The sequence below is a fragment of the Halichoerus grypus genome, chromosome 7 (assembly GCF_964656455.1).
Source record: "Halichoerus grypus chromosome 7, mHalGry1.hap1.1, whole genome shotgun sequence".
NCBI lineage: Eukaryota > Metazoa > Chordata > Mammalia > Carnivora > Phocidae > Halichoerus > Halichoerus grypus.
Window position 1 is genome coordinate 119,183,856 of NC_135718.1, and position 12,965 is coordinate 119,196,820.

The 12,965-nt window shown below is 43.4% G+C and overlaps 1 protein-coding gene across 2 annotated transcripts; it reads left to right on the forward strand.

The window, feature by feature from the left end:
- The first annotated feature begins 1,034 nt into the window (after window positions 1-1,034).
- On the forward strand, window positions 1,035-12,605 carry NEK2 (NIMA related kinase 2). Of its 2 annotated transcripts, none has more exons than XM_036095706.2 (8): window positions 1,035-1,243; window positions 2,130-2,347; window positions 2,642-2,882; window positions 5,208-5,290; window positions 5,987-6,113; window positions 7,006-7,222; window positions 8,669-8,794; window positions 11,758-12,605. In XM_036095706.2, the coding sequence occupies exons 1-8, from the start codon at window positions 1,148-1,150 to the stop codon at window positions 11,982-11,984; spliced, it is 1,335 nt and encodes a 444-aa protein (XP_035951599.2). In that variant the 5' UTR covers window positions 1,035-1,147; the 3' UTR covers window positions 11,985-12,605. The 2 variants fall into 2 exon arrangements, with proteins under 2 accessions (XP_035951599.2, XP_035951600.2); XM_036095707.2 differs by lacking the exon at window positions 1,035-1,243 and adding an exon at window positions 1,317-1,393.
- The last annotated feature ends 360 nt before the right edge of the window (window positions 12,606-12,965 follow it).

The window sequence follows — 12,965 nt, forward strand, 5'->3', positions numbered from 1 at the left end:
AGCCTTCTGGTAATGGACTATTCCTCCACCCAGGGCTGGCCCCCTCTCCCAGGTAAAAATGGGACTCTTTGATCTGAGTAGGTGAGCTGGGCACCCAGAAGAAGCTCTATCTTAGGAAGTATTGTCAATTAATTATGTGTTTGGCACCCCAAATAACCTATGTGGTAGTCTTTTCTAATAAAAAAATTTTTTGTAGGCGTCTTAAAGGTAAACCTGACTGTCTCTGCCGGAGAGTCACCATATTCTCCTGGGTGTTCCAAAATACCAAGGAATATTCTACACTGAGGTTTTGCATACATCCTGTGCATGTTAAACAGGACTCTAAATGTAGTGTTCAAAAATATAGTCTATGATGACTACACCCTAAAGTCATGTGTAAGCTAACTGATTCTTCTCTTCCTGGCTGTTGGACCTAAAGCAAATAATCTAACTCTTCTGTGCTTCTGTTTCCTCATGGGAAAGAACACCAATTCCTGCATTATAGGTTTGTGTTGAGGAATAAATGAGACAACACATGTAAAGTGCTTGGCACAGTCCCCAACCATGGTCTGCACTCGTTCACGCTTTAGTAGAGGTTCTGTACTTTGCATCCCAGCACTCAGCTCCCAGCACGTCTTCAGTGACCCCGCCAAGGCTCAGCGTTCAGAAACCTAAGAGGAGGGCGTGTGCAGAAGAGAGTGGGTATTGTGAGGGGTCAGAGTGCAAAGGTCAGAAGGTAGCTGGTGGCGGCAGCGTGCAAAGAAATCCAAGGAGAGGTCTCCGGACTTCGATTACCTTGGCGACCTCAGCGGGAGGGACAGACTTGCGGAGACCCGCCTACACCCGCTTTCTATCCCCCGCCTCCCTTTGGTTTAGCTCCACCCCTTTCTCCCGACGAGGGCGCGGGGCGGGGCGGGGGAGGGGAGGCCGACGCCGACAGCGACGCCGACGCGGTTGCCTAGCGATACGCCTTTCCCAAGATGCCTAGGATGTTGTGTTCTTTCAACCAATCAGAGAGGTGAAGCGACCTCACCGCGGGCCAATAGGCTGCCAGGACAGGGCCCGCGTCGGTTAAACCGGACTGGAGGCTGGAGCGGCTAGATAGGTAGTGTGGCTCGCAGTCCGAGCCGGCGGAGCGACCTGCAGGAGACCTGCGGCGGGCCGGGCCATGCCCACTCGGGCGGAGGACTACGAGGTGCTGTACACCATTGGCACGGGCTCCTATGGCCGCTGCCAGAAGATCCGGAGGAAGAGCGACGGCAAGGTGAGCGCGGGCCACCTCCCTGTCTCCGCCCCTGCAGCGGTTACGCCCGCCTGCGGCGAGCGTCCTCGGCCCCTGGGATGGCGGGGGAGCGAGAGGCCTGGGGCTGTGGGTCTCCAAGGCGGGGTGCCTGGAAGAGTCCGTCTCTTCCAGGTCTGTGTCTGCCCTGGGTCGCTCAAGAGCTGGGAGACTGCGTCTTTTGAGATCTCTCTCTATATTTTTTCCTTTCTCTTTCTTTTTCCTCCTTTTTCCTGCTTTGACTTGCTAAGGGCCTCCCATTAGTGACAGGTAGCTGAGTCTTGAGGTCTTTTCAGAGTAGAGTAGTCCTCTTGGACATGGGAAAGAGGCAGGACCAGCAGAACCTGGAGATTTTGTCGTGCAGTCAGAACTCATTTAAAATACCCATTCTTCGGATTATTGGATTCTTATTTCCCAGTTGTGTGGGTAGATCTTATACAGGAAGAAACAATGGAGAGGAAACTGCCTGACTGCTGATGGAGGGATCTTTACAAGATCTCTACAAGGTCTCTCACCCTGGAAAAGTTTGACTGGTTGGAATGATTAGGAACTTTGACTACCTCTGCTCCAGCTTTGGCCAAAGTACCTTCTACCACCCTGCCACAAAGCAACTGAGGGTAGGGTGTTGGAGGGGGCCTAATGTGCCTCATCCCCCTCTCTCCCATTGCATCATTTACTGCTTGAAATTTAGGGCAAAGTTATGGAAATAGACGCAGGGGTTCCTAAGTTCATTGAACTAAATTAGATGATAATGACCGTGTGAGCTATTTAATAGAGAAGTGACTTTTAAAAAATTTTTTAATTTTAGAATGTTCATTCTTTGTCTTTGAGTACAATGAGTTCATTCATACCTTGGAAATTCTTACTTCAGGTATTAGTTTGGAAAGAACTTGACTATGGCTCCATGACAGAAGCTGAGAAACAGATGCTTGTTTCTGAAGTGAATTTACTTCGTGAACTGAAACATCCAAACATCGTCCGTTACTATGATCGAATTATTGACCGAACCAACACAACACTGTACATTGTAATGGAATATTGCGAAGGAGGGGACCTGGCTAGCGTAATTACAAAGGGAACAAAGGAAAGGTAAATTAATCTTTTAAACTTAAGCTGAGAATGGGCCAAGTTTCATTTCTGTTAAGCATCCTGTTGTAGGATTGGGGATCAAGTACTTAGTAATGTGGGAGATTCTACTTGTATTTGTTTAGTGGATCCTCAGTACTTTAGAAAATCCCTGGTGAATCAACACCCATATCTCATATTGAAAATAAGAGTTTATTTCCCTATTTGTACACTTTGAAAACTAGATACTTCACATTATCCCGTCTTTTTAACGGTTTTGTTCAGAAGTTATATGCTGTGTAACTGCTTTGGTTTCAGACAATACTTAGATGAAGAGTTTGTTCTTCGAGTGATGACTCAGTTGACTCTGGCCCTAAAGGAATGTCACAGACGAAGCGATGGTGGTCATACCGTGCTGCACCGGGATCTGAAACCAGCCAACGTTTTCCTGGATGGCAAGCAAAACGTTAAGCTTGGGGACTTTGGGCTAGCTAGAATATTAAACCATGATACGAGTTTTGCAAAAACATTTGTTGGCACACCCTATTACATGTCTCCTGTAAGTACTTCAGAATTTAGATACTTTTTAAACATCCTAATGCTAAGCATTCAAATGCAGGAAAATTGAGGTTTTGTTCATTTGTTTGCTTAGTAATAGACAATAGCCAAGAATTAATAATGTTGCTCATTTTAAATTTACATTTTTCCAGATGGATCATCAAACTGTTAAATTCCTCTATATGAGCAATTAAAGTGAAGCTTTTTTTTTTTTTTTTAAGATTTATTTATTTATTTGAGAGAGAGAGCGAGCATGCAAGTGCATGAGTGGAGGGAGGGACGGAGGGAGAGGGAGAGAATCTCAAGCAGATTCCCAGCTGAGTGCAGAGCTCAACTCAGAGCTCAATCCCGGGACCCTGAGATCATGACCCGAGCTGAAACCAAGAGTCAGACCCTTAACCGACTGAGCCACCCAGGCGCCCCTAAAGAGAAGCTTTTATTGAATGACTTTCATGTGCCAAGTGCTGGGATTACAAAGATGAAATGGGTTTTGTCTCTGGCCTCAAGAGCAACATTTCCCAAAATGCCATGGGTCCTGTACACCAGCTTGGACTTATTTGGAGGGTTTGTTTAAAATGCAGAGTCCTGGGCCCCAAACCCGGTTCTTGCACTCTGCTTCCCTCCACCCCCCTTCCACTTTTCATTTTGGACTCTGCCTTTTAACAGACTCTCTAGATGATTCTTGTGCGTGCAGATTCAGATCTCACTTCAGAGAACGTGTTTTTAAAGTGTTAGCTCCGTGTACTTGTGTTTTTTTTTTTTGTTGCCTTTTCTGGCAATGGAGCTGAAGCCCACCCACCTTATGTATCCCTCCCCTCTGTTGCTGGATATTTTGTTTCCAACATTTCTTACCCTTCTAAGGAGCCCTGCTCTGCATACCTTTGTGTGAATTGTTCTTTCTTCCTTTTTGGTTATTTCCTTGGCATGTGGCTCTCAGAACAAAATTGCTAGAGAAAAGGATATGAACTGTTTATGACTCTCTAGATATTACCTGGTAGCTCTTTTTTTTTTTTTAAAGATTTTATTTATTTATTTGACAGAGAGACACAGCGAGAGAGGGAACACAAGCAGAGGGAGTGGGAGAGGGAGAAGCAGGCTTCCCGCTGAGCGGGGAGCCCGATGCGGGGCTCGATCCCAGGACCCTGGGACCATGACCTGAGCCGAAGGCAGACGCTTAACGACTGAGCCCCCCAGGGGCCCCTACCTGGTGGCTCTTGAAAAGCTTGCAGCAGTATGTGCTCTCACCGATGTGTTGTATATGAAATCTGAGCAGATCAAGATGGAGATTTATTCACTTTTTTTTTTAGCAGTTCATAAACATTTCCAGGATTTTCCAAATCTTTTTGAGTTATTTTCACCAATCTGACTATCGTATAAAACTTTGCAAATTAACAGTTTTGTTTTTGACTAAGATTAGACATTGCCAGAACTGTGTCATTTTCTCAGTGTATCAGATTCCAAATAGAAAGCCTTTAACATGAAGGAAAATTATCCAGAAGTGGTTCTTGGAAAAATTTGAAACCTGTGTAATTCTTTTGTTCCTTTTCCCTCCTGCCCTTGTAATCAGATCAGTGCATCCCTCCCTAATGCATTAATTGTCAGGAAGTGGTATCAGACTCACCTGCTGGGAGTTTAAAACACTAAGAAGCTTCCTGAAGGTTTTGGTACTTGATTCTGTGCCCTCTTGAGAATAAGAACTATGGTAGACTACTACTGTATGTGTGGGAGACAGGCAAATGATTAAACTAGAAAATGAGAATCGTAGTTGATACTGTGATTTATACTGTGGACTAAGGGGAAAATATATAAATGGATAATTCAATTAGCCATTTTATGTCTATATCACTTAAATGTGGGCCAGATATATGTTTTGGTTATTCTGAAATTTTCTCTGGTTCTTTTAAAATGGAGTTTCTAGATTATGAATGCCTTGAGGGTAGAGGTTTGAATTATCAGCGCCTGATCTATTGTAACACAATAACATTTGTGAATGAAAAATAAGTGATTGATTTATATGGGACAAAGTATATTAGGATAAGATCATTACCTTTTCTCCATTATAAATTTGAAGATAAAATACAAAGTACTATCTTTTGTTATTATGATGCAAGATCTGACATAAACTGAATGAGCCTTTTGCATTTGATATTTTTGTTACAGATATAAAATATTTATAATATAAAATTTTTTCCTTTTTTTCTTTTTTGCTCTGGGTCAATATTACCAAACTTAAAATTTCCATTTTTGTCTCACGTCATTTTGTAAGTTTTAAAACAATATCAACTTTTAACTCTTCTTACATTTTTACCCTTTTCTCCCCCTTTAGGAACAAATGAATCGCATGTCCTACAATGAGAAATCAGATATCTGGTCACTAGGTTGTTTGCTGTATGAATTGTGTGCATTAATGTAAGTATGATGAAGACAGATTTCTGGTCTGAAGTTTACAGTCACAGAGGCTTGTCACCTTTCACTGGGTTCAGCTTTTTGAGCGTCCATATGTATTCAAGTCTGAAAGACTCATACCTTGGGTTAAAATTAAGATAGATGGGCAGGTTAAAAAATTATTTGCAAATTAGAACCAGCCCTGAGGCTGGTTCACACTTTTAACCTGGCTAGATGCATCCCTTGCTAGACTGATGCTTAGCTCAAGGGGAGAGCACATAGGTCAGGCCTACGGAAATGAAACAAAAATCTAGGGGAGAGGTCTGGGAGTCTGGAGAACAAGAAAGAGCTCCCATTCTTTTCCTTTTTTGTTTCCCTTCTAAACTATAGAGCAGTGTTCTCGGCCAGGGAGTGGGGAAACAGTTTTGCCCTCCATGGGACATTTGATAATGTCTGGAGACACTTTTGGATGTCACAGCTAGGGACAGCTACTGGCATCCCATGAATAGAGGCCAGCAATACTGCAAAACATAGTAGGATGCATAGGACAGCCCCCCTAACAAACATATGACCCTAGATGTCTAATGCCAAGGTTGGGCAACTTAGCTGAGGAGGACAGTCCCAGAAGAAGCATATATACAAATTGGAGCTTAAACTGTGCTTTTGATTTGGTTCCTATTCCGTATTTTCATTTTTACATTAAAAACATTTTTCCCCCAGGCCTCCATTTACAGCTTTCAACCAGAAAGAACTAGCTGGGAAGATTAGAGAAGGCAAATTCAGGCGAATTCCCTATCGTTACTCTGATGAATTGAATGACATTATTACAAGGATGTTAAATTTAAAGGTAAAGAGTATAAGATTATATTGTCTGTTTCTATCTCTCAGTTACATTGTGGAGTAGTATATTTTCTCTCTTGGAGCATTGAGACTGAAGAAGCATTAGCTGTATTTCCTTAGCTAAATCTACTCTGTTAACACGAGTGAAAACATGTAAATTTGGCAAATTGTGCCTCCTTGCTGGCCTACCTTCTGTGCTCTCTTTATGTCTCCTCCCTCTCTCTGCCCTGCTAACAGATGGTAGCAAAGCAAGATTGCAGAAAAGCTCCAAATCCTCAGTTCCCTTGTCTACCTCAGTGTGGCAGGTGGCAAGGGAAGGGGCCACAAATGACTTCATTACCCTGTTTCTCTCTCCAAATGAGAGATTAGAGACCAGAGATGGGGTTGGGGAGGGCTGGCTAGAAAGAATCGAGGGGACATAAAGAGATTAGGTGGAAAAAATCTGGCCATGGGATGGGGAGGGAGATGTCCTAGGGTCAGGTTGATGTAAAACAGGAGTTCAATGCTGTGGAATTACAAAGAAGGATAATGGTGACCTAACAGGACTGAAGGTCAGTGAGAGGATCTCACTTAAAGTAGTAGTAGAGATGCAAGGGTGGGGCATGCCTTAGAGCAGACCTAACAGTGCCACCAAGCAGCAGCTCAGGAATTGAACTTTTTTTAGAAAGGCTAAGGGGGAACAAAGGTAAGCTCACATCTGCATTACCTTGTGGACCCAGAACCTCATGGGTTAATAAAGCCCCCAGTGAACTTAACCTTACCAGGTGTTTTAAGACCCATCCATAAAGGAGTCCTTCCTTTCGTCTTGGAAATGTATGCCGTTTTTCATGGACCTGCTCTTTTAGGATGAGTATTGTGTTATGAAATCTGACTATAACACTGAACATTTTTTCCCCCAGGATTACCACCGACCTTCTGTTGAAGAAATTCTTGAGAATCCTTTGATAGCAGACTTGGTTGCAGAAGAGCAAAGAAGAAATCCCGAAAGAAGAGGGCGTCGATTAGAACCAGAGAAGTTGCAGGACTCCAGCCCTGTCTTGGGAGAGCTGAAACTAAAGGAACTGCAGCTACAGGAGCGAGAGCGAGCCCTCAAAGCTCGAGAAGAAAGGCTGGAGCGTAAGTCCAAAGGGGGGCAGAGCTCCGGAGAGCTCTGGAGGGTTCTTTTGATGTGTGTGAACTGTTTGAAAGGAGTATTTGACACGTGTGTGTTCTACTAGAACATTCTTCCAAAAACTTGAGAAACCAAAGTACGTCTTGTAAAATAGTAAATGAAGCGTGCTGGCACCTTCCTGCTGAGACTCCTTTTCTGAGCTCGGTCGCTCTGACCGTTGGTTGCTGACGGAGATGACCCTAACGCAGTAGCCATTACACGTCCCTGCGGAGCTACTTTTTCTTTCCCTTCCTTCATAGGTTTATACCCTAATTTTTTTTCCCATTGTAAAAGAGGGTTTTCGCATTTGCTGCCCTCCGTAATAAAAGCCATCACTTTCAATTTCTGCTGTGACTGATCCAGCACAGTCCAGGTGTAAAATCCTGTTGTGTGGGGGACTCGATACGTTCGGGCAACTCAGTAGAGCACAAGGTGTTCTGCGTCCGTAAAACATTCTGATGAGTATTAACTGATCAGGTCCTAATGAGTTCTTGATGTTGAAAGTCCTCTACTCGCCTCAAGTACGAGCCGCTACCCAGGTTTTCGCCCGATGCAGGGTAGTAACAGCCGTGAGGCTTCTTGTCAACAGTAAGGGACGAGAGAGGGAATTACGACCGTCTCCTGCCACCCTCGCGGGTCACCGGATTTTGCTTCTGCAGCTTCATGCCCAGTGCGGACTATAGATACGTTTCTGTTTAAATGAACTTACAAGCATCCAACGCATTCGTCTGTTTTTACTTCCTGATGACGGTCATTCCTGATGACGGTCGTATAATGCCTTGAGATACGCTTTCTGCGGAAGTATAACCTGTGCTTACCCAGAAACCTTTTCTTGATGCTTCTGTCAAAAGATTTTGTAAAACAAACAAACCTTTTATTAAAACTTTCCCCAGTGTTCTGTAGTTTCTTACAGCAACTGAAATCTGAACTTTCTGAATTCTGGGCCATGGATTAAAAAATGGCCTTTGTTGCTAATCTAAAGAAGTACCTCCTAACTGAGTTGTGGTTTTTTTCTCTTCACCCAGAAGAAGAAGGAGGGTTTGTTCTGTGCGGTCCGGTAATGCCCAGAAAACAGACCGTTGCCCATTCTCAGTAGAGAGCAGAGATGACTTTAGTTGTTTATTTTCCCAAATGAGTTCCTCTCAGACAACATGACCAAAGGTTGATACTAACTTCGTGTTTGTGCTTAAACCGGTCCTTACGAGAAAGCCTAAGACAGCATGCCACACACTGAAGTGCTGAATTAAAACCTAGCACAACAGGTTGCCCAGGGTTTCTGGCAAGAAAACTTTCCCAGCGCCAGTGAGGTGCGCCGGTCTTAGTGGTGAGAAGTGGCGCGATGACCAGTTGTGAACTGTCTTCTGCCCGCAGCCTCTGCTTAACATGGTTCTTGTCCCCTTGCCTTTTTAAAGAGAAGGAACGGGAGCTTTGTGTTCGGGAGAGACTGGCAGAGGACAAGCTGGCTAGGGCAGAAAGCCTGTTGAAGAATTACAGCCTCCTGAAGGAGCAGAAGGTCCTGTGTCTGGCGAGCGGTCCAGGTATGAGAATCGGCTCCGCCAACAGAAGCCCCACGGAGGAAGGAAGGGCACCAGTATTGGTGCCGTGGGGCTTTGGTAGCCCTTTTAATTGATGAATTTTCCCATTTTAAGTTGGAGTTAATTGAATATACACATTTCGATGGAAATAATGATTCTGTGATAGCAGTGATTTACTTCATGGGTTCATAGACTTGAGGCAATGAGTCGTCATGATTTCGTCTTCAATTTTATTTACCTCATCAAACTGCGTGTTTTTTGATACTTGTTTTTAAAAGTTAGGACATTCTTAAAAATATTGTGCATTTCAGAATTTTCTCTAGGTATATTATCAAAACTCGACATTTCTCTCCATTTTGAAGCAGAAATCCCAGCATTTTACTCCTGCCATGTGAGCAGATCATACGTGCCACCTCCTTTACAGGAAGTATGGCTTATGAGGGGTGATAAACCGACCGTAGAATAAGCCATCACTTTTGGATCTTTGCTAAGACCCCTTCACATTGAAACGTGTGTTTGTCGAAATTCGGTTGGTTGGTATCTCCGTGCGCTGTTTGTGTTCCTCGCGCTCCTCCGTGTCGTGTGCGGACAGGGCCCTGCCTCTGTGGGCCCTGTGTCCCCGCTGTGCTCTGAGAGTCGCAGCTGGGGTGCACGGGCCTTCTCCAGTCCACAGATACTCTCCATCCAGCTTAATCTACTCTTGAAGATGATAGAAAATGCACAGCACTAAACCTCTTTTCTCTAAATTTCTTTTATGACACAAATTATTTTTTATAGAGTGTTTTTGTTGCTTTTAAAAATTGTGTATCTGAAGTTTCCAGTGAAACTTAGGCAGAGTTCTTATGGCCCCTCCCGCCACGGAGGGCAGCACAGGTGAAGACTGTCCTTTCCATCTGGAATTGAGAGAGAATCCGGTCACTTCAGTGAGCATGGCAGCGTTTTGTATCTGGAACAGACCAAAAAACCTACTTAAGTTAGTTTGATGGTTATAACAACATTATAGAGCTAAGTGATGGAAGTAAATGAAACAAGAATTATATAAAACTTGGGCTTCATCTCTTCGGAAATATCATTTTTCTCAATATTGCTACCTACCATTTCAGTATTTTTAGAATGTTTATTCCAGCTTTTCTCTTTATGCCACCCACAAAGACAAAATAGGCTGAAATTATGATCACTGTGGTAGAGCGAGGAGACATTTTTATCTATGTGAGATTCACGCATCAAACCCGTTGTCCAGAATTCTCGAAGGTCCTGCCGGGTCTGCTCCTCTGGGGAAAGAGCTTATTTACTTCTTGCCCTGAGAGTCTTCGAACAAAGGCTGAAAAGAGCTAGAGCAGGATGATGTGTTTCAGTATAGGATACAGAAATAGGTGTATATATATATATATAGAGAGAGAGAGAGAGAGAGGTGTGTCTACCTCGATGTGAGTCATGGTAAACACTTAAAATGAGCTGTAGGAATCAAGGACCGCCCCCCCCCCCAGGGCTAGGAGCTACTTGACGGCAGTGAGCACTGAAAGCACTGAGCACATCAGTCATAACCAACAAAGCAGGGACGAGTGGGTGCCCTTGTGCACTCAGGACAGTTGGAAATAGCCTCTCCCTGCCCTCGGGCTATAAAATTCAGATCAGAGGAAAATGTGATACATCAAAATCATCCCAGTCAGCAGCAGCGTCTCTGTAAATGCTCTTAGTCTATTTAATGAAATGTGAACTCATGTTCTACTTAGTGAAATACGAATTCTTTTCCTAAACACTTCTTTCTTCTAAAACTACCCCATTCGTCAGATTTACAGTGTACGTTGTCAGTTTATAAAGACAGATATTTGTGATAATAAAGGTGGACATCTCTGAAACAGTAGAATCGAGGTCCAAAAGCCACTGAGTTTGCTTTGCAGCTGGGACAGGCACGATGTATGAAGTGGGAAGTCCCAGGACAATCGGAAGGCAGCGCTTCTCTCTGCAGCCTGCGCCGACCGCGGCCCCGACCCCGACCCCAGGGCCTTTCCATTTCTTGGGCCTCGAGCATCTCCTCCAGAGAGACACCTGGCTTCTCACTTCCTCCCTTGCATCAAGTCATTGCTCAAAAGTCACCTTATTATGCAGCTTTCACCCCTGCAAACACCACCCAGCCCTTCTGTCTCCCTCTCTCATTGTTATTTCCCCCCCATATCACCTCAAATATTCCTCCTATGTGCTTGTTTACTTGTTTATGGTCTATCTCCTACGAAAATGGGACCTGTGTTTGGTCCACAATGTCCCATACAAAGAGCTCAGTAAATATTTGAACATAGTTCCTTTAAATGAACACAAAGGAAAAATAGAAAGTTTCTGGAATTCAAAACTGCAAGTCCCCAACCCCTAGATAGTTCCGTCAGTAGCTAATAGTGTAGCCATTTCAAGTACGTTTTTCTTCATGTAAAAAACACAATTCACATTTTTCACTACACCATTAACTTGAATTACCGTTTCCATGCTGTATTTGCCTAGGTTCTTTTTGAAACAAGTTTCTGCTCAATTAAGCTGCTTTGAAATAAGTGTTCTTGAGTATTTAACCAAAACGATAGGTGTTCTCTGTAAAAAAAAAAGAGCTTCTGCTTCCTTACTTTTGTGGAAGTTATGTGTTCTAGGTAGAATAGCACTTGTTTTCAAGAATAGAGATAAATCACATTGATTTCCAGAAGTTTTACATTGTGGCCTGTAATCCTCAATGCACTTAACCTTGAAAGAAGAGTTGGTTGTTAAGAGACTACGTTCCTTGGCACATTCCAGAATTGTTTTTCAATGCTGTGGGTTAAAAAAGGAATTGATTTCTTCCAGCATCATGCCCCTAACCTCCTATCCCAGAGAAAATCACACAGGTCCCCAGATTTCAAACGTGAACTGAAAGAATAAATATTTTTGAGAAGTCTGATAAATATGGAGGAGTTGAACTTAAAACCCTTTCTCTTTTCTTTCTAAAGAACTTTTCGATCTTCCATCCGCAATAATTAAGAAGAAAGTTCATTTCAGTGGGGAAAGTAAAGAGAACGTCATGAGGAGTGAGAATTCTGAGAGTCTGCTCACCTCCAAATCCAAGTGCAAAGACCTGAAGAAAAGGCTTCATGCTGCTCAGCTCCGTTCTCAAGCGTTGTCAGATATTGAAAAAAATTACCAGCTGAAAAGCAGACAGATTCTGGGCATGCGCTAGCCTAGCAGAGAGCCCCAGAGCTGTGTACAGCGTTTAGCCTTGCCTACGCTTTAAAGATTGATGTTCAACTGCTGTCGCTCTACATACTTGGTTCTGTGAGCCATGCCTTTCTGTAGAGTGAGCAAGATATTTTGGAATTGCTTTGGTTGTTCTTCTGCAACAATTGTACGAAACGTCCACACCTTTAATCTTTCTTTCTTTATAGAAAGAATGACATTTTCTTGGTTGGTTGGGCTTTTAATCCTGTGTGTGATTACTACTGGAACATGAAACATGACATTCTAAATGTTGGGGGAAAATAATGTTAGGAAAAAAGTACCCAGGTATAGCACTTCGAAGGTTTAAACGACTGAGTGGCGTTCTTACAGTTGTGGCGCCCAGATGTAAGGTTTTAAATGTTCTTGAGCTTAGAGAACCTAGTTGGATACAAATCGGCCACGAATACTGTGACCTCTTGCTTTTAAGTGTCCCGTTGGTTTGCGTGGAAATCTGTCACCTTTTGTGAAATTCATCACTGTGATGTTTATATTCTTCCTTTTTATTCTATTTAAGAGTGTTTCAGCTGGCTGTCATTTACCACCTGTTTCTCACTAAATAAAAGCATTGTTTAGTTTTCCTATATTTATGTCTCTTGCATTTGTTGATCTCTTAGTTCAGGGCGTCTGTGTGTGTGGTTCATGGGCACTAGCAGGCAGAGGAGAGAACTCCCATCTGGCACTCACGAGCGCTGTGATGGTATTTTACTCTCCATCTCATTAATCCATCTAAGCCAGTCCTGAACTAGGGGCCACTTTGCCCCCCAGCGGACATTTGGCAATCTTTGGAGACAGAAATTGTAATAGTTACAGGGAGGGCACTTCTTGCATCTAGTGGGCAGAGGCCAGGGGCGCTGCTAAATGTCCTGTGATGCACAGGACCACGCCCACCACAAAATATCTATTAATAGTGCCATTCCTTTTTCTTTCTTTCTTTTTTTTTTTT